General features: G+C 38.1%; 1 protein-coding gene across 3 annotated transcripts in view; it reads right to left on the reverse strand.

Moving 5' to 3' along the window:
* LOC127942953 (protein shisa-5) overlaps window positions 1-19,441 on the reverse strand; it is a 60,903-nt gene that overhangs the window by 7,946 nt on the left and 33,516 nt on the right. Inside the window, exons 1-5 of one of the 3 annotated variants that reach the window (XM_052539023.1) lie at window positions 7,523-7,695; window positions 7,163-7,325; window positions 5,433-5,554; window positions 3,730-3,924; window positions 2,950-3,646 (exon numbers count right to left, since the gene is read on the reverse strand). The exons of 1 other annotated variant lie outside the window; for it this stretch is intronic. In XM_052539023.1, the coding sequence (XP_052394983.1) occupies window positions 3,495-3,646; window positions 3,730-3,924; window positions 5,433-5,554; window positions 7,163-7,325; window positions 7,523-7,583 (693 nt within the window). In that variant the 5' untranslated portion in view covers window positions 7,584-7,695 and the 3' untranslated portion in view covers window positions 2,950-3,494. Of the gene's footprint in view, window positions 1-2,949; window positions 3,647-3,729; window positions 3,925-5,432; window positions 5,555-7,162; window positions 7,326-7,522; window positions 7,696-19,441 lie in introns of those variants that run through there. One more of the 3 variants, XM_052539020.1, reaches the window with a different exon arrangement.

The following is a 19,441-nucleotide window of genomic DNA, read 5'->3' on the forward strand; positions in this document are numbered from 1 at the left end:
TTGTGTGATGGAAAAGTTCTATGTATGTTATACGTTCTTTGTGGAACCATTAACGCCAGTGAAGATCCTTTATCTTTAAGAGTATTTCCTAAATATACAATAAAAATAGTCTTTAAGATGTTGCAAGATTGTTTTCTCACAATGGAGAGCAGTTCAGTTTAAGATTTCTGCTATTTATTCACCAAAGTCTGAAGTTGGATTTGTTTGATAGAATAATGTCCAAAAACTACAAAAAATTGTGCAAAGGATTGTTTTCACAGTTAGATAAGATGCATTAACTTTTGACCATTAAACAATGTTGTTTAAGATGCAATTTATTGACCATTAAACAAAAAGCCATACAACAAAAGGTGTCAAAACACTGAGAGCAAATCTGGTTAAAATGAAGAGAAACAGACAAACAGCGGGTCATGACTGGAGTAAAAATAAATTCAGAAAGCAAGTTTAAGCAAAATTGAAGCAACAATACTTTTAATCTCAACACAATCTTTTCAGAGTCTGTAGAAGAAGCTGGGGAATGTGAAACCCCCACAATCCAGAGTTGATAAGTGGCCATGTGTGTATGTGTGTGTGTGTGTGTGTGTGCTCTACCACTGAGCCACAGGAACACTTTAAAGTGGCACCTTGTTGCTGTCTTTCTTGTCGAAGACGGAGCGCACATACATAAAGATGGGTCGGATAGACTTAGCAATAGTTCAAACAAAATGGAAATTCTGTCATCATTTACTAACTCATGTTTTTCAAAACTTTTTTGTTACTAATAATTTGTCAGTTATTTAAATTCTGTACAAGACACCGGTTATTAAATTTTTCTGACTGATGTTTGGAGAAGTCTGGCATGCATCATCAGAGAGAAGTAATTTTCACCAGAAGGTCCCGGTATGAGATTTTTATTAAATATTGAATCTGAAACATTCAATGATATGAAATAATTGGTATCATCATTATCCTCCGATCCACCTAAAAAGATCACACCTCTCGTAAACGAGTGGTGCCGATCCTCTCGTGTAAAACACACCGGCAGATCAAAGTGCAGATTCACTAAGCATACCATAAAAGACAGTCCAAACCAGGCACGTGTACACTTAGACATCAAATGGGATTTCAGCACCTCTCCCTTTATGTTCCTTGAGAAAGTGCCTTTTTTTTTTTTTTTTTTTTTTTTCTTTTTTTTTTTTTTTTTTTACATGTGTGCGTGTTTCTGTTTGAGCAAAATTTTCCCTGTCGAAATAGTTTTGTCTTGCTAACATTGATGACTTATGAGAGAACTACCATGTTACTTAAAGGGTTAGTTCACCCAAAAATCTAAATTATGTCATTAACAACTCACCCTCATGTTGTTCCAAACCCGTGAGGCGTCGGTTTATCTATGGAACACAGTTTAAGATATTTTAGATTTAGTCCGAGAGCTCTCAGTCCCTCCATTGAAACTGTGTGTACGGTCTACTGTCCATGTCCAGAAAGGTAAGAAAAACATCATCAAAGTAGTCCATGTGACATCAGAGGGTCCGTTAGAATTTTCTGAAGCATCGAAAATACATTTTGGTCCAAAAATAACAAAAACTAAGACTTTATTCAGCATTGTCTTCTCTTCCGTGTCTGTGTGAGAGAGAGTTTAAAACAAAGCAGTTTGTGATATCCGGTTCACGAACGAATCATTCGATGTAACCAGATCTTTTTGAACCAGTTCACCAAATCGAACTGAATCATTTTAAACGGTTCGCGTCTCCAATACGCAATAATCCACAAATGACTTAAGCTGTTAACTTTTTTAATGTGGCTGACACTCCCTCTGAGTTCAAACAAACCTATATCTTGGAGTAATTCAGTAGGGAGTCGAGCCAGATAATGAACTAAATATTTACTGTTTCACGAGTCAAGAACCGTTTCTGTCAGACGCGTCCGATTCGAGAACCGAGGAGCTGATGATACTGTGCATGTGTGATTCAGCGTGAAGCAGACCGACACACAGAGCGTCTGAACTGAACTGGTTCTTTTGGTGATTGATTCTGAACTGATTCTGTGCTAGTGTTATGAGCGCGGCTAAACCGAAGGCTTGAATCAAGGGCAATCATCGCAAATGATGACATTACGTCGAGGGCAAAAGAACCGGTGAACCATTTTCTTCAACCGGTTTATTGAATCGAACTGTCCGAAAGAACTACTGGTGATCCGAACACCGATGCAACCGGTTCTTGACTCGTGAAAGAGTCAGTCTATTGTTCGTTATCTGGCTCGGCTCAGTGGTCATCTTCAGTTCTCTATTCACATCAGTTCAGTCAGTGTACTGTTTGAGTGCATGCATTACTCCGGGATATTGGTTTGTTTGATCTCAGAGGGAGTGTCAGCCACATTAAACAAGTTAACAGCTTAACTCATTGTGGATTAATGCGTATTGGAGACACAAAACATTTAAAACGATTCAGTTTGATTTGGTGAACTGGTTCAAAAAGAACCGGTTACATCGAATAATTCGTTCGCAAACGAATGATATGATAAACTGCTTTGATTTAAACTCTCTCTCACAACAGACATGGAAGAGAAGACAATGCTGAATAAAGTCGTAGTTTTTTCTATTTTTGGACCAAAATGTATTTTTGATGCTTCAAAAAATTCTAACTGACCCTCTGATGTCACATGGACTACTTTGATGATGTTTTTCTTACCTTTCTGGACATGGACAGTAGACCGTACACACAGCTTCAATGGAGGGACTGAGAGCTCTCGGACTAAATCTAAAATATCTTAAACTGTGTTCTGAAGATGAAACGAGGTCTTACGGGTTTGGAACGACATGAGGGTGAGTTATTAATGACATTAATGATTTTTGGGTGAACTAACCCTTTAACTAAAGCAATCAGAAGTCTAGTATTTACACCAGTGTGAGTTCTTTCACTGCATGATTCAGTTTATTTTAATGCATTTAAAATTATCCGAAAATTCAAGAAATGGGGGCAGACATGTATATATTTATTTCATTTCATATAATCAATCAGCATCAAGCAAATATAATATTGGTTTTCACAGCAGTTCAGTATTAAGACACTTGCGTTAAATGTGGTTGCATTTAGATGTAAAACTTGTTGACACTTTCTTTAAAAAGAATCACACGTCCTGACATTTGAAATGTAGGGAAAATAGTGTATAGTTTAATAATTAATACTGAATGCAGAAAACACTAATAAAAAACAAAAACGCATGAAAAAAAAATGTCATTCAGTGCTTGCAGAAAGATTGAAATAGTATTTTCATGTAAACATTTCTAAAAAAAATTTTTTTTATATTTACAATTCCAAAATGCATTTTTCCAGCGTGTCACAAAGCGAAAACTAAACTGAAAGAAACTGAAAGTAATAAAATTAAAAATTAAAAACTGAAATAAACCCTGACCTTAGCACATCAAATAGTCTTGTATAATGCACATTCTTACTGCCTTGCGAAAGGGCGTCAAACTCCACAATCCAGCAATGACTGATTTGACAGACAGTTGTGGTTTAGTAACCGGTGTTTGGTGGCTGCATGTAGGCTGGGTTGTAAGCTGGCTGTTTCGATGTCTCTGAAAGCATAGGAGCATGAACCGGCTGGGCGGGCTGCTGCATGGGGTACATGGCCTGGCCTCCCTGAGTAGTGGGATATCCAGGACCCGCTGGAAACAGTAAAAGACACTAGTTACTTTCACAGAAAAGACTACTTTATGGTCTCAGTCTATCCAGCATTAGGTGTTCTTACTGGCCACGTGATACGAGGGTGGGGGTCCTGGTGCATATGACTGTCCCTGATATGGTGCTGTCTGCATAGGCTGACCCCCGTAACCTGCTTGAGTCGGCACTGGTTGGTATTGTGGGTACTGGCCTCCCTGCATTACCGGCTGCTGCTGAATGGATTGTGTATTCACGACTGTAGTTACATGTGTTTGTACCGCAGCTGTGGAAAAAAAAAACAAGACAGAAATCAATTAATAATTACATTTTGTTAGCCCCCTGAATTATTTATAAACCCCATTAATGGAACAGGAACAGATTTTGGCTCACATTTAACAGAAACCCACCAATTCATTATCTCAACAAATTAGAATACTTCATAAGTTCATAAGACCAATAAAAAAAACATTTTTTGTGAATTGTTGGCCTTCTGGAAAGTATGATCATTTACTGTACATGTACTCAATACTTGGTAGCGGCTCCTTTTGCTTTAATTACTGCCTCAATTCGGCGTGGCATAGAGGTGATCAGTTTGTTGCACTGCTAAGGTGGTATTGAAGCCCAGGTTTCTTTGAATCCTGCTGGAAAAAGCTGGTGAGCAGAAGGAAGCATGAAGTGCTCCAATATTTCTTGGTAAATGGGTGCAGTGACTTTGGTTTTCAAAAAACACAATGGACCAACGCCAGCAGATGACACTGCAACCCAAATCATCATAGACTGTGGAAACTTAACACTGGACTTGGGCTATTAGCTTCTCTACCCTTCCTCCAGACTCTAGGACCTTGGTTTCCAAATGAAATACAAAACGTGCTCTTATCTGAAAAGATGACTTTGGACTAATGGGCAACAGACCAGTTCTTCTTCTCTTTAGAACAGGTAAGACATCTCTGACGTTGTCTGTGGTTCATCAAATTCCTCGACACGTCTGTGTGTGGCGGCTCTTGATGCCTTGACCCCAGTCTCAGTCCATTCCTTGTGAAGTTCACTCAAATTCTTGAATGAATTTTGCTTGACAATCCTCATAAGGCTGCGGTTCTTTTGGTTGGTTGTGCATCTTTTTCTTCCACAATTTTTACTTCCACTCAACTTTCTGTTAACATGCTTGGATACAGCACTCTGTGAACAGCCAGCTTCTTTGGCAATGAATGTTTGTGTCTTACCCTCCTTGTGAAGGGTGTCAATGATTGTCTTCTGGACAACTGTCAGATCAGCAGTCTTCCCCATGATTGTGTAGCCTAGTGAACCAAACTGAGAGACCATTTTGAAGCCTCAGGAAACCTTTGCAGGTGTTTTGAGTTGATTAGCTGATTTGCATTTCACCATATTCTAATTGGTTGAGAATTGGTGGGTTTTTGTTAAATGTGAGTCAAAATCATCACAGTTAAAAGAACCAAAGACGTAGACTACTTCAGTCTGTGTGCACTGAATTTATTTAATACACAAGTTCCACAATTTGAACATTTGAAAATAAATGAACTTTTTCACAACATTCTAATTCATTGAGATGCACCTATACTTGTGGATCATTGTGATGTTTTTATCAGCTGTTTGGACTCATTTTGACGGCACCCATTCACTGCAGAGGACTCAATGGTGAGCCAGTGATAAAATGAAACATTTCTCCAAATCTTTTCTGATCAAGAAACAAACTCATCTATCATCTTGAATGGCCAGATGACAAGAACATTTTCAGTTTTTGTTCAAGTATTTCTTTAACACTTAAACACTTACATCTGGGTTTTCTGCACATTTGATAGATACAGCAGCAGGGGCAGCAGCAGCAGGTGATTAACAAGATGATGAAGACCACAACCCCTACTATTGATAAACCAATGGCAATACCACTGTTTCTGCTGTAAGACAGATAAAAAACATGAAGTAACAAGCATTAGAAAAAACATCTTCAAGTAAATTTAATCTGTAATTGAATCTATAAATCTTATTTATATCATTTGTTTTAATTAATTTAATGAAACCACTCTGAATTATTAAAAACATAATATCATTATAAACAGTAATATCAAATCAGGATTCAAACCAGGGCCATAATTGCAAAAATTTCCACTTAAAAAAAATAGAAAACATTTGTTTGTATAAAATATTTTGGTAGCACTTTATTTTACAGTCCTGTTCCTCATGTACATACTATGTACTTTTTATAGTAATTGCAATAACTATGTAATAACTAGGTACTAACCCTGAACCTACCCCTAAACCTAAACCTTACCCCATGTAGTTACCTTGTTTTACCAGAACTTTCTTAGATAAATACACTGTAAGTACACTATAAGTACATGTTAGTACATGTACTGTAAAATAAAGTGCAACCAATATTTCTTACAACAGTTTTTACCTACTTTGATCATGCCCCATCTTGCCTGGGTCACCACGTTAACGCCTTAAATGTAGAAGTTGCATCATACTACTTCTCTACTGCCTTTTTTTTCAATTGACGTGAACAAAACAGCTTTTTAAAGTGTTTGTTCTATAAGTAATACAGTTGCTGTTAAAAGCGTAACACGCACCTTACAGGGAGTAGGGTGCTTTATGCAAACTGCATTTCAGTAAAAATACCACAACCTCTAAAGGAAATGGTGGGTAATGCAAGAAAAGGGAAGGACAGAACCTGATGCAATGCTGAAAACGCAAGTAAATTTGAAGATAGGTTTGAAATTAACATCAATGATTAGACTAAGATCAAAAAATTATATTAAAGGGTTAGTTCACCCAAATATTTAAATTAGTTTGTGTTTTACTCACCCTTGAAGCATCCTATGTGTATATGACTTTCTTCTTTCAGACGTTATTTTAAAAATTATCCTGGCTATTCCAAGCTATATCGTTGTAGTCAGTGGGTGTTGCAGTTTAACACTCCACTAGTCTTCAAATAAAGCTTGCACATTCATCATAAAACGTAACGTTTTTGTAAGAAAAATATCCATATTTCAAAAGTAATAAACACTTTTCTCTTGCCTTGTGGACTGTTAAACTGCAACACCTGCTGACTACAATGATATAGCTTGGAATAGCCAGGATAGTTTTTAATATAACTCTGACTGGATTCATCTGAAAGAAGAAAGTCATTTACACCTAGGATTCACAAGGGTGAGTAAAACACAAGATCATTTTCTTTTTTGGGGGTGAACTAACCCCTTAACAAAATATACACAACACATTTAACTGTAAATTTCTTGATTGTACCATGATTCAGTTCACATAATTATCAGTAGATCACAGCTATGGATGATGAGGGATATTAAACCATTAACTAACCTAAATCTATCTCTCTCTCTCTCTCTCTGTCTCTCTCTCTCTCTCTCTCTCTCTCTCTCTCTCTCTCTCTCTCTATATATATATATATATATATATATATATATATATATATGTGTGTGTGTGTCATTTTGAAGATTCAAACCATTTTGGGTCTAACGGACAATTGTATTAAGAAATAAAATCCTTACATAGTGCACATATCTTGCTCATGTTCGGATAACCTCAAAGATTCAATCGGGCAGCAGTATCTGTCATCGCAGCTTCCACAGCAGTGCTGCCAAAACCCGCAGCTAATCGAAGACCTGTACACGTTATCGCTGGTGTAGTAGCTCTTACAGTCCTCTCCAAAACCTAAGAGAACAGTAGAAATGCGACACATTTCATAGTGTGATCACATGATAATTTCAAGTGAACGGACTTTATAACTTGAACATCGTTTAAAAAGTACCGATAAATCAAGTGTATGAATGATTTTTGTACTTGGCGCGATCGGTAAACCGCCCAAACGCATGTTTAAAGTGTTTCTTTGAATTTCGTAATAAACTTACCGTCTGTTACCGTGAATAAACCCGCAGACAGGAGCAGGAGAACCGCTGAGGTGAACGCCATCGTGCTGCTCTTCCTCTTCAACTAACTTCTCTTGACGCTCACAGTGTTACCAGATCAGCTCGTGGGCGTCTGAAGAATCCGTTTTAGTTTTTTTCCTATTTTTCTGTAATCAACGTCAAGCAAACACTGGGGAGAAACGAAAGCGAAAGAACAAGAAGAAGAAAATTTAAAAAAAGTATTAAATATGTAAATCTGAACAATACAGTCAGGATTTGTTCGTTATTTGCTCGTAAAATGTATAAAATATTATTTTTTATATACATTTATTTTTTTTAAATTGATTTAGGTAGTCTGGATTTGCAGCTCTGGAAGTTGATACATTCTTAAAAAATCTTAAAAAGGGGTTTTTCTTAGCAATACCACAGAAGAACAATTTTGAGTTCCCCAAAGAACTTTTTAGTGAATATTTAGAGAACACCTTCCTCCACTATAAAGAAGCTTTTGTGTGATGTAAAGGTTCTATGTATGTTATAAGTAATTTGTGGAACCATTAATGCCAGTGAAGAACCTTTATCTTTAAGAGTATGTCCAAAATATAGCCTACAATAAAAAAAAACGTACATGATCTGATCTTCATATGCAGCCTGACTGAAGGAAGCAGGAAACTGACCTGCTGGAAAATAAAAACTAGTACTAGATTTAGCAATAGTTCAAACAAAATGCCAATTCTTTCATCATTTACTCACGCCCGTGTTCCAACCCTGTATGAGTTTATTTCTTCTGTTAAAGCTGCAGTAGGTAACTTTTGCAAAAATTTATTTTTTACATATTTGTTTAACCTGTCATTATGTCCTGACAGTAGAATATAAAATCAAGCTCCTCTGGCTCCTCCCAGTGGTCCTATTGCCATTTGCAGAAATACACCGCTCCCTGAAAGAATCAACCAGAGCTTCGGTCCATAACTTTTTTTGTGTTCAAAATTTACAAAATGTATATAATAAGCGAGTACAGCATGAATCCATTTTCCAAACCGTGTTTTTAGCTTGTCCTGAATCACTAGGGGTACACCTACAGGTGGTGGTCGTATAATTAGAATATCATCAAAAAAGTTGATTTATTTCACTAATTCCATTCAAAAAGTGAAACTTGTATATTATATTCATTCATTACACACAGACTGATATATTTCAAATGGTAATTGCTTTTTTTTTTTGATGATTATGACTGACAACTAAGGAAAATCCCAAACTCTGTATACATTAGAATATAACTTAAGACCAATACAAAGAAAGGATTTTTATAAATCTTGGCCAACTAAAAAGTATGAAAATGAAAAGTATTAGCATGTACAGCATTCAATACTTAGTTAGGGGCTCTTTTTGCCTGAATTACTGCAGCAATGCGGCGTGGCATGGAGGAACAATAAAAGTTCAACAACATTTGGTCTTGTAGAATGAGCTAGGCTTTATTCTTTTTGAAACAGGTAGGTGTTAACAGATCTTACCAGCCTCCAGATATGTGGATGCTGGTCCTGGGGCACATTGTTGTCCCAGAGTAGGTCCAATCGGAATGGGTTGCAATCCATAAACTGGGTGAAGGTTATTAGTCGGGTAAGGTGAGTACTGACTCTCCTGTGAATGGTGTTGTAATTGTTTGCACCATATGTACTACAAAAGATGAATCAAAAGACAGTATTTAGTATGAACAAAACCCACATGTAGCTCTTTTTACACAAATATGACACTTACCATGAAGCTTTTTCATTCTTTTACTCGGGCAGCAGGAGATGAACATAACAATATAAACATAATATGAACATAACAAAATAAAGGCCATCCTGAAAAACCACTATGGTAATAATAATGTCAAAAATAATTTGGCAAAAATATAACTTTTTATATTAAAAACATATAAGTAAGCTTTTGCATCGTTTTTAAATGTAACTTTCCACAACACATGTTCATAAACGGTTTTTAGAAGTATGCAATTTGAATGCAGCAAATCAAATTCAGATCTTCCTCCATCCAACCAAAGGATGAACCCAGTTCTGATAATACTCTTCACCCAGATGTGCATCACAATCTGGCTATGCATAAGATCTGTCACAAATTCAGTTTAACTTGAAATCTTTGCCTTAATTCTTAAAGTCTTAGTCTTTTTTCTCAACAGATTTTTGAAACCCCAATAGCCAAATGAGCATTTCATTGTCCAGTTTTCATGCCTTCAAGTTGACATTTCTGCAGTGCTGCATACTTCTCATAGGCATTTCCTAATTTTGGACTTTTCGGTAGCTACGTTTACATGGACACTACTAATCCGATCGTAATAAGACTAGAAGCACAGTCAGAATAACAAAAGTCACATGTAAACACATCAATCAGATTGAATTGGCCAGATCCGACTTAAATTTTGATCAGATTTTAAGGGGTGGTTTATTCCTTTTGTAATCTGAGCGAGAGGACATGTAAACACTTGGGGTGCTTCTTACACAGGTGTATCCTATGCGGAAGTCTTTTATCGACTTACCTTGACGCACGTATAAATTCTCCTTCCCCTTCACATCTGTTGTAATAATTTTTATTTATACTTTACCTTTTCACTTCGAATAAACCATGCATGTCATATATTTCAAACAGGGCATCTTGCTTTATTAATATTTATCATGAATGTCTTAATTAACAAACTTTAACAACATAAGGGCAGATCCCTTTAATCACAGCTGATGACACTTTGAAGTAACGCTGAACCTTACTTGAACCTTACATTTGATTAAAAGGTTTTTGTCTTTATGCTCAACTAAAGTGAAATAATGAGTATATTTCCACTTTGAGAAACTTGTGTTGCTCAAGCCTTGACTCGCCAAGACTGCCGCACATACTTGAATAAACGGAAACACGCCCACATTCGTGTTTACAGTGGTTGGCATCCACCAATCCTACAATGCATCACTGCTGCAAACAGGTTAGACTGCCAATCAGTCAAAATTAATTAATTTTAAAAAAAGCAATGGAAAATGCACCATATGGTAACGGTAACGGAGTTAATTTATTTAAAAATTAATGCGTTACAGTATTAGTTATTGTCAAAAGTAACTGCGTTACTGTAACGCGTTGCTAATAATGCGTTACTGCCCAACACTGGACAACACTAAAAGGGTTCATTGGGGTTCTATATAGAATCATAGGGTTCTTTACTCAACTCCAAAAAACCTTTTATTCTAAAAAGGTTCTATAATGACAAGAAAGATCCCTTTTGGCTCAAAGGTTCTTTAGGCTATTATTCATTCATATATTACATTATTCTGCAACATTTTGTATTTGTAATTAAATTATTGTTTGTAGTAACTAAATATCACATTTTAATCATGCTGATTTTTGGAGAAAAACCGAAATGGCACTCTTCGTGTGATATTGATTAACTACATAAAATGATATAAATATATAGGTACATTTTCTAACCCCCATGTCTTGAATTTTGTGATCATTCACATGCATTCATAAATGCATTTGAATACACCAAATAATGCAGTGAAAGAAAGCACTCAAAATGCACACGCGCCATGCGCACTAGAATGACTTCATCATGTAACTTTAGATTAGCCTAGAATAGATGCTTGCACTTTTTTAGGCACGATTTGTTTAGTTTTTGAATATACTTGATACTGTTAAAAGGCACATCATTCAAACAAAAAATATGAGTTCACATATCACATCTAAACACGCGTGGAAAACGTTATTAGAACTAACTACTAAATTAGTTAAAAATGCCTATCCATATGATTTGCGATCCCTAAACTGACTCAAATGATTCGCGAACCCGATTTGAACCAAGGCAAAGAGTATAGAAGTAACAAGAGGCGAAACTCCATTGCAGTTTTGACAACAATCGCTAGATGGCGCTGCTATCGCGCTGCAGCCATTTTGGACTGAACCAACGGCTTTACCGTTGGCAGAACTACCGTAAGGCAAGGCAAGGCAAGTTTATTTATATAGCACATTTCGTACACAATGCACAGTGCTCATTCAATAAATGCACCGCTAAACAGATGAGTTTTGAGTCTAGATTTAAATGTGACTATAGTGTTTTAACATCTGATCGCTTTTGAAATGGGACCGGGTATCATTCAATTCTATGACAGCTGTGTTGCGTTCAGTCCAAGATGGCGGAGCTGCTGCTCTCAAGGGGCAAGGAACTCGACCGGAAGTTGAAGTCGGGTGGGGGCTGCCATCTTTTAGCAGAACTTCACTTGTGTTAGCATTCCCATTGACTCCCATTCATTTTGGCGTCACTTTGACAGCGAATAACTTTACATCTGAGGCGTTTAAAGACTCTGTTTGTCCATTATTTATTTCTAAAGATACACGACAATGTATAAAGGGCTCCATTACCTTCTATGTTACATTATGGCCCCGTATAAACAGTTTTTGTTAAAAATAGGCTAACGATTGCGTCATAACCACTCGGCTCTCTGTCGCATTACCGTACAGACAGGAGGAGAATCTCGCAGGCAATTAACTTAATATGGCGTACTGGCGTTACATTTTAAAATACTATACAAAATAATTAATCAGAATACTTACTCCTGCTCACTCACGACAAAGAACTCCCCGCTCAAGCTCGCCGTCTCTGCAAGATTAATGATGGCAGTTTTCACGCACAGCCACTTAGAAGATTTACATCTGGCAGACAGGTTGCTGACGTCGTCAAGCTTCGTTTGAGTCTGCGCGTCAGAAACGGAAGTGCTAAAAAATGCTAAAACTGGGCTTCATTTGTCTCAATTGAGTTCCAATGGGGTCGCTGTGTCCATTTCTTTTACTGTCTATGCTTTGAACTCCCTAACTGACTCAAATGACTCGCGAACACGCTCCGAACTCTCAAAATGATTCAAATAATCCGCGAAGCCGCTCCGACCTGACTCAAATGATTCGCGAGCCCGCGTTGAACTGCCGAACAGACTCAAATGATTCGCGAACCCGCTTTGAACTCCCGAACTGATTCAAATGATTCGCGAACCCGCACCGAACTCTCAGAATGATTCAAATGATCCACGAAGCCGCTCTGACTCAAATGATTCACGCTCCGACCTCCCAAACGGACTCAAATGATTCGCGAACCCGCTCCGAACTCCCGAACTGACTCATTCGCGATCCCGCTCCGAACTCTGATTCAAATGATTCGCGATTCCCAAACTGACTCAAATGATTCGCGATATCCCGCTCCGAGCGCCCGAACAGACTCAAATGATTCGCGAACCCGCTCCGAACTCCCAAACTGACTCAAATGATTCGCGATCCCCAAACTGACTCAAATGATTCGCGGTCCCGCTCCGAGCTCCCGAACAGACTGAAATGATTCGCGATCCCCAAACTGACTCAAATGATTCGCGAACCCGCTCCGAACTCCCGAAATTAGTATAATTATTCAAGCTCCGAACGCTGTGTTCGCGAATCATATGGATTGGCATTTTAACATAACCAGGTGAGCAGATCACTCTCTCACTATTTGATTGGTCTAGTCTTTATCCACTCATCATCCACCAATCAGAACACACGAGAACTCTTTGACCACAGCTGCTGTGCTTCAAAAGCTCTTGCAGCAGCTCAACCCTGGTTTTCTCTGAGGTGGTCTTCCTCTCCCTGCAGTTTGGTAATATAAAGATTCCTTCTTTGAACTCCCACCTCTTCTGTGGGTTTTATTGTTCTGGTTCTGTATTGTTTACTGCTCATTTTCAATCTCCAAGGTGAACGTTACGAGATGGCTACACTGAGGGAAAGAGTGAGAAGTTCAGTCAAGACAGTGCTCACTTTTCATAGTGAATCAGACACCTACGAGATCAAAGGTAGAAATTGCATCATTCACACTCATGTGTTTTGTTACTAATAATTTGTTGGTTATTTAAATTCTGTACAAGACAAGACAAGACTGCTATTTAATTTTTTTATTGTTTCTTTATTAGTTCACCAGTAGGGGGCCCCATATACACTCAAGTGCTACAAATTCTCCAAACATACCATAAAAGACAGTCCAAACCAGGCACGTGTTCACTTACAGTAGACATCAAATGGGATCTTTTTTTTTTTTTTTTTTTTTACATGTGTGCGTGTTTCTGTTTGTGCAAAATTGTCCCTGTCAAAATAGTTTTGTCTTGCTAACATCGATGACTTATGAGAGAACTACCATGTTGCTTAACTATTTATATATATATATATATATATGTGTGTGTGTGTGTGTGTGTGTGTGTCATTTTTGAAGATTCCAACCATTTAGGTTTGGAATAAGGGTTAAGTCAGCTCAACTGTGCCAAATTAGATTGAAGTGGCATATCTCTTAACATTTTTATAGTTTTATAGTCATTTTTATGCATATACAGTCTAGTCTTAAAAAAATACAAACACACACAAACTACCAGTCAAAAGTTTTTGAACAGTGAGATTTTAAATTTTTTAAATGTTGAAATATTTTTGTTATTTAAAATAACTGTTTTCTATTTTATATATTTTAAAATGTCATTTATTCCTATGACCAAATCTTACAAAAGTTATGTTTGACATTCATTAGACATTAATTTTTATTTTTTTGCCAATTAAACTCTTTGAGGCTGTTATGTTTTGAGCCCAGACTAACTTAAATGGTCATAAATATGTGTCCTTCACGTTGCACAAGGCTTAATTTCTTTTTTTTAAATTATTATTATTAACCATATAAATTAATTAAACAATTTAACTATGTGACATTATAATATAAAACCAATATTAAAAACATCCCTGTTATTGCACAATGCTACCTTTTTGTGTGTTTTATAATAATTGTACAACTTTTAATTTATGCAATAATATAAATCCATTAAACGATAACACCATTTGATCTAAAGGTATCAAACCAGCTGTAAAATATTCAGAATATTATTCCCTATAATTCACAATACCCTATAATGCACAATATTTTTCTGATTATGCCTTTATTGTTTTTATATACAATATTGAATCCATATTTTTCATGTTAATTAAACCATATCCACTTTAATTAGATTCTGACTCCGTTTGAGATAAATGTATCAAACCAACTGTAAAATTTTTCGAATATTATTATAAACGTTTTGATCATAAATTACTGACTGTACAATACTGGACAATGATGTAATCTGCAGAATTTACACTTCAGTTGTGATACTACAGTGTGCAGTGTGCATACATTGAGTACAGGTGTTTTTATATCACTTTATTACTGAAAGACACCGACTTCAGAAAAAATAGATGGCATTTTAATTCAATCTTGTATGTAATGTCTGATAAAGCAGGATTTTTTTTGTGTGTGTGTGGAGCTGTTCCCGGCGAAACCTTGATCTGTACCACTCCAACAGCGACTCATGCTGGCAGACAATGAGTTTGCATCGGTTTTTATACATTGCCGCCTGAGACCGTACTATGGTATAAATTCAACTGTATAACAGTTTCACTGCAGTTTATGTTATTATGATAGAATTAAATAAAAACACATATGCATAATACATATCTGTACATAGTAAATGCATGCAAGCATGTTCTAGTACTCCCCAAAATAATATATAGTCAGGCTTATAATTATATTATTACACAATATTATACTGTCTAATACATAAATGTAAATCTGAATATATAGTTACAAGTCTGAATGTATAAATGCATATTTGAATATAAATGTATAAATTTTAACATAGAATCAAATCAAATCTGAATATATAAATATAAATTAAAGTGCTGACAGGAGAGTGAGCATGCAGGACCTGTTATGCCACGTTTCCATCGAAATTACCCGGAATATTTGTACCAGGAACTTTTTTTCCCCCAGACCTGTTGCTTTCTGCGTTTCCACCACGGTGTAAAGTACCAGGAAGATTAGGCAAATAGACTGGTGACGTAGGTCTGTGCACGTTTCTCAATACAAAGTACGCTGATTTTGGACGTGCATCCTCAGTGGCGGACTTTGTGCATTCGTAGGAAAGTTTTTGGTTTAAATTGTGTGTGTCTTACCCTGGTGAATATGTGCTGAAAGTGGCACTTGGTTTCGCGTCTGCCCAGTTTCGATCTGATAAATAGTGAGGCGTGGCCAAAGCCAGTGAAATTACTTAATTAGCTGTTTTGAAAGCACTTGTCAGAAGAAACAGTCGAGCAACAGAGAAGGACAGCAGCTTGTGAGTGTTTTGTCTCGTTTTCTCATTAGACTACTGTGTGATTGTCATTGCTAGGGAAGTTTTTGGTTTTAATTGTGTGTGTCTTACCCTGGTAAATATGTGCTGAAAGTGGCGATTGGTTTTGCGTTTGCCTATCGTGGGACTGCCCAGTTTCGATCTGCTAAATAGTGAGGCGTGGCCAGCTGACTTCAATCACAGGTAATCAGGCAAATACAAAAGCAGTAGGTTTCGCAGCGGCCGCCCTCGTGTGAAGACAATCGACTCTACCTGCACGACTCCACCGAGCAAGGACAACGACAGGGCAATTGAGTATTGCTTTCCCCCCCTTTCTTTACTTTTTGTATAGCTTGTTCTCAAATATTTCTTACACTTGTAGTCACTGTGTGATTCAGATCTCTACTATCACTACTAACACTCAAAGAGAACGCTACGTACATCGCAGGACGGCCTGTCTGACAAACCTACGGCTTGTCCCTCTGACCTCTACTACTATGCTCTCTATTCCAGTTGGTCTCTGGAACTGCCAGTCTGCAGATAACAAAGCAGACTTCATTTCTTCTATTGCTACTCATTCCGGTCTCAACCTCATGGCACTGACTGAGACTTGGATCAAACCTGAAGATACTGCCAACCCTCCAGCCCTCTCCACTAATTTCACTTGTTCCCTAACTCCTCGTATCACTGGGAGGGGTGGAGGTACGGGTCTCCTTATATCAAAAGAATGGAAATTTGATCTTCAGGAATCACCTACAGGTAATGGTTCATTTGAATCACATGCCATTACTGTAACCCACCCTGTTAAAATCCACTTTGTGGTCATTTATCGTCCCCCAGGTTAATTGGGAAACTTCTTAGAGGGGTTGGATGTGCTGCTATCAAACTTTCCTGAAGATGGTACTCCTCTGGTACTGCTTGGAGACTTCAACATCCACCTAGATAAACCCCAGGCTGCTGACTTCAACACTCTGCTCACCTAATTTGATCTCAAGCAAGTGTCTACTACAAATCAGGCAACCAACTGGACCTCATCTACACACGCTTTTGCTCTGTGGACAACTCTTCAGTTGCTCCACTGCACACCTCTGATCACTTCCTCATTACTGTTAACCTAGCACTTACTCCTGAAGCGGCACACACTCCAACGCAGGTCACCTTTCGACGGAACCTACGCTCACTCTCTCCATCTCGCCTATCTGCTGTGGTTTCATCCTCTCTTCCACCATTCTCTCAGTTTTCTGCTCTGGACACGAACAGCGATACGGACACTCTTTGCTCCACTTTAACATCTTGCTTGGACAACTTTTGCCCACTGACGTCTCGGCCAGCATGCACCACCACATCTGCCCCTGGCTGTCCGAGGTTCTCCGTGAACATCGCTATAAACTCAGGGCTGCAGAGAGGAAATGGCAGAAATCAAGAAACTCTGAAAATGTCTTCACTGCTAAAACATCCTACTACCACAACAAAATTAACAGCTGTCGTGACGCTCGGACACTCTTCAAGACTTTCTCTTCTCTTCTTAATCCACCGCCACCACCTCCTCCATCGACTCTTAAAGCGGATGACTTTGCAGTTTACTTCACAAATAAGACAAGATCTATCAGTGACCAATTCTCCACACCTCAGACTGAGGACAACTTCACAATGACCGATGCTCTCTTTCTCCTCCTCCTCCCCTACTGTCAGAGATGGACGTTTCCAAACTTCTCCTGTCCAATCATCCTACTACTTGTCCACTTGATCCGATCCCCACTCACCTCCTTCAAGCGATCTCTTCTTCAGTCATACCTTCACTTACTATTGTAATGCTCTCCTGGCTCTTCCTGCATGTACTGTCAAGCCTCTGCAATTACTCCAGAATGCAGCAGCGAGGGTTGTCTTCAATGAGCCATAAAAAGCTCACGTTAATCCCCTCCTCATCATGTTACACTGGCTACCAGTAGCCACTCGCATCAAATTCAAGGTACTGATGCTTGCCTACAAGACGACCACTGGCACGGTACCAACATACCTTAACTCACTGGTTAAATCTTATGTGCCCTCCTGAAGTTTGCGCTCTGCAAGTGAACGACGCCTTGTGGTGCCATCCCAAAGAAGTTCAAAATCCCTCTCATGGACCTTTTCCTGGACTGTGCCCAGCTGGTGGAATGACCTCCCAATCTCAATTCGTACAGCTAATTTTTTTTCAATTAGTCTTTACTCATTTTCAAGAATGATCTAAAGATTCATCTTTTTGTGAAAAATGGGATATCAAACACCTCTTCCTCCTTTTGTTTTCATTTAAAGGGTAACTAAACCCCTAGTCAGCACAGCGGAGATAGATGGGATAAACGGAGGGCGGGGCTGAGCGGGTGGGGTGTGAACCTGAGACACGCAGTGACGGATTGATTGACAGCTGCTGTCAGAGTAGCTAAAATGGAGAGTGACTGTAGTGACGCAAGTAGCTTTGCAACAGAGCGTTCATTTGAAGTAGAGGACTTTTCTCCCCCACCTTCACCTGAAGTGGAGGATGTCGAGGTATCTGTGGCATGAGCCATATCAATTCGAGCCACTGGCTTAAACTGCGGTCTTAACTCCTGCACTTTTCAGTGCAAGCTGTGTGGAGAAGTCCATTACCACCTCCATTGCGTTGGAGAAGCAATCCTGCGTAAAATGCAGTTTGCACACTATAGCTCTAGGCGGGAACTCGCGGTCTTCCAGGCCAAGTGCATGCAACCACTGGTGCCTAATTTTAAAGTCTGCTGGAAAACTATGCAGTCCAGCAGTGCAACCAGCAACACTACAAATCAAATCAAATCAAAGTTTATTTATAGAGCACCTTTTTAAAACAGCAGGTGTTCACCAAAGTGCTGTACATACAATATAAAGTAAACAGTAGAACTAAAAACCATAAAAAGAAATAAAATATAATAAATAAAAACACAATAAAATATGCAATAAATACAATAATGATTTATAACACACACTTAAAAGAACTCCTAACAGGTAACTCTCATACTGTGTTATATGCTGTACTATACAAATATGTTTTTAAATGTAATTTAAAAACAGCAAGTGAAGATGCCTGCCTAATGTACAAAGGTAAATTATTCCAGAGTTTCGGGGCCGCTACTGCAAAGGCACGGTCACCTCTGCTCTTTAATCTTGCATTGGGGGAAACTAAAAGCAGTTGCCCAGCAGACCTAAGTGCTCTGGATGGAGCATATGGCTGTAATAGATCTGAGAGGTATTTAGGAGCAGTATTATTTAATGATTTAAAGACTAAAAGTAAAATCTTGAAATCAATTCTAAAACGAACTGGCAACCAGTGAAGGGAAGCTAATACAGGTGTAATGTGGTCTCGTTTGCGTGTCCCTGTCAATAAACGTGCAGCCGCGTTTTGTACCCTCTGCAAACGTGTTAGAGATGCCTCACCAATGCCTACATAGAGACTATTACAATAGTCCAAGCGGGATGATATAAAAGCATGGATGACCCTCTCAAAATCAGTAAAAGATACAAATGACTTGACTTTAGATAATTGCCTTAACTGATAAAAACACGATTTAACTACCAAATTAATCTGTTTATCTAGTTTAAAGTCACCATCCATTAAAACACCTAGGTTTTTTACAACGGGCTTCACATATGACTTTAAGTCGCCAAGATCTACATCAGGGGTATTGATGGTACCACCAGGTCGAAACAAAATGATTTCAGTTTTATCTTCATTGAACTTTAAAAAATTAGAGGCCATCCAGGCTTTAAT

This window comes from Carassius gibelio, chromosome A22 (genome assembly GCF_023724105.1).
Source record: "Carassius gibelio isolate Cgi1373 ecotype wild population from Czech Republic chromosome A22, carGib1.2-hapl.c, whole genome shotgun sequence".
Lineage (NCBI taxonomy): Eukaryota > Metazoa > Chordata > Actinopteri > Cypriniformes > Cyprinidae > Carassius > Carassius gibelio.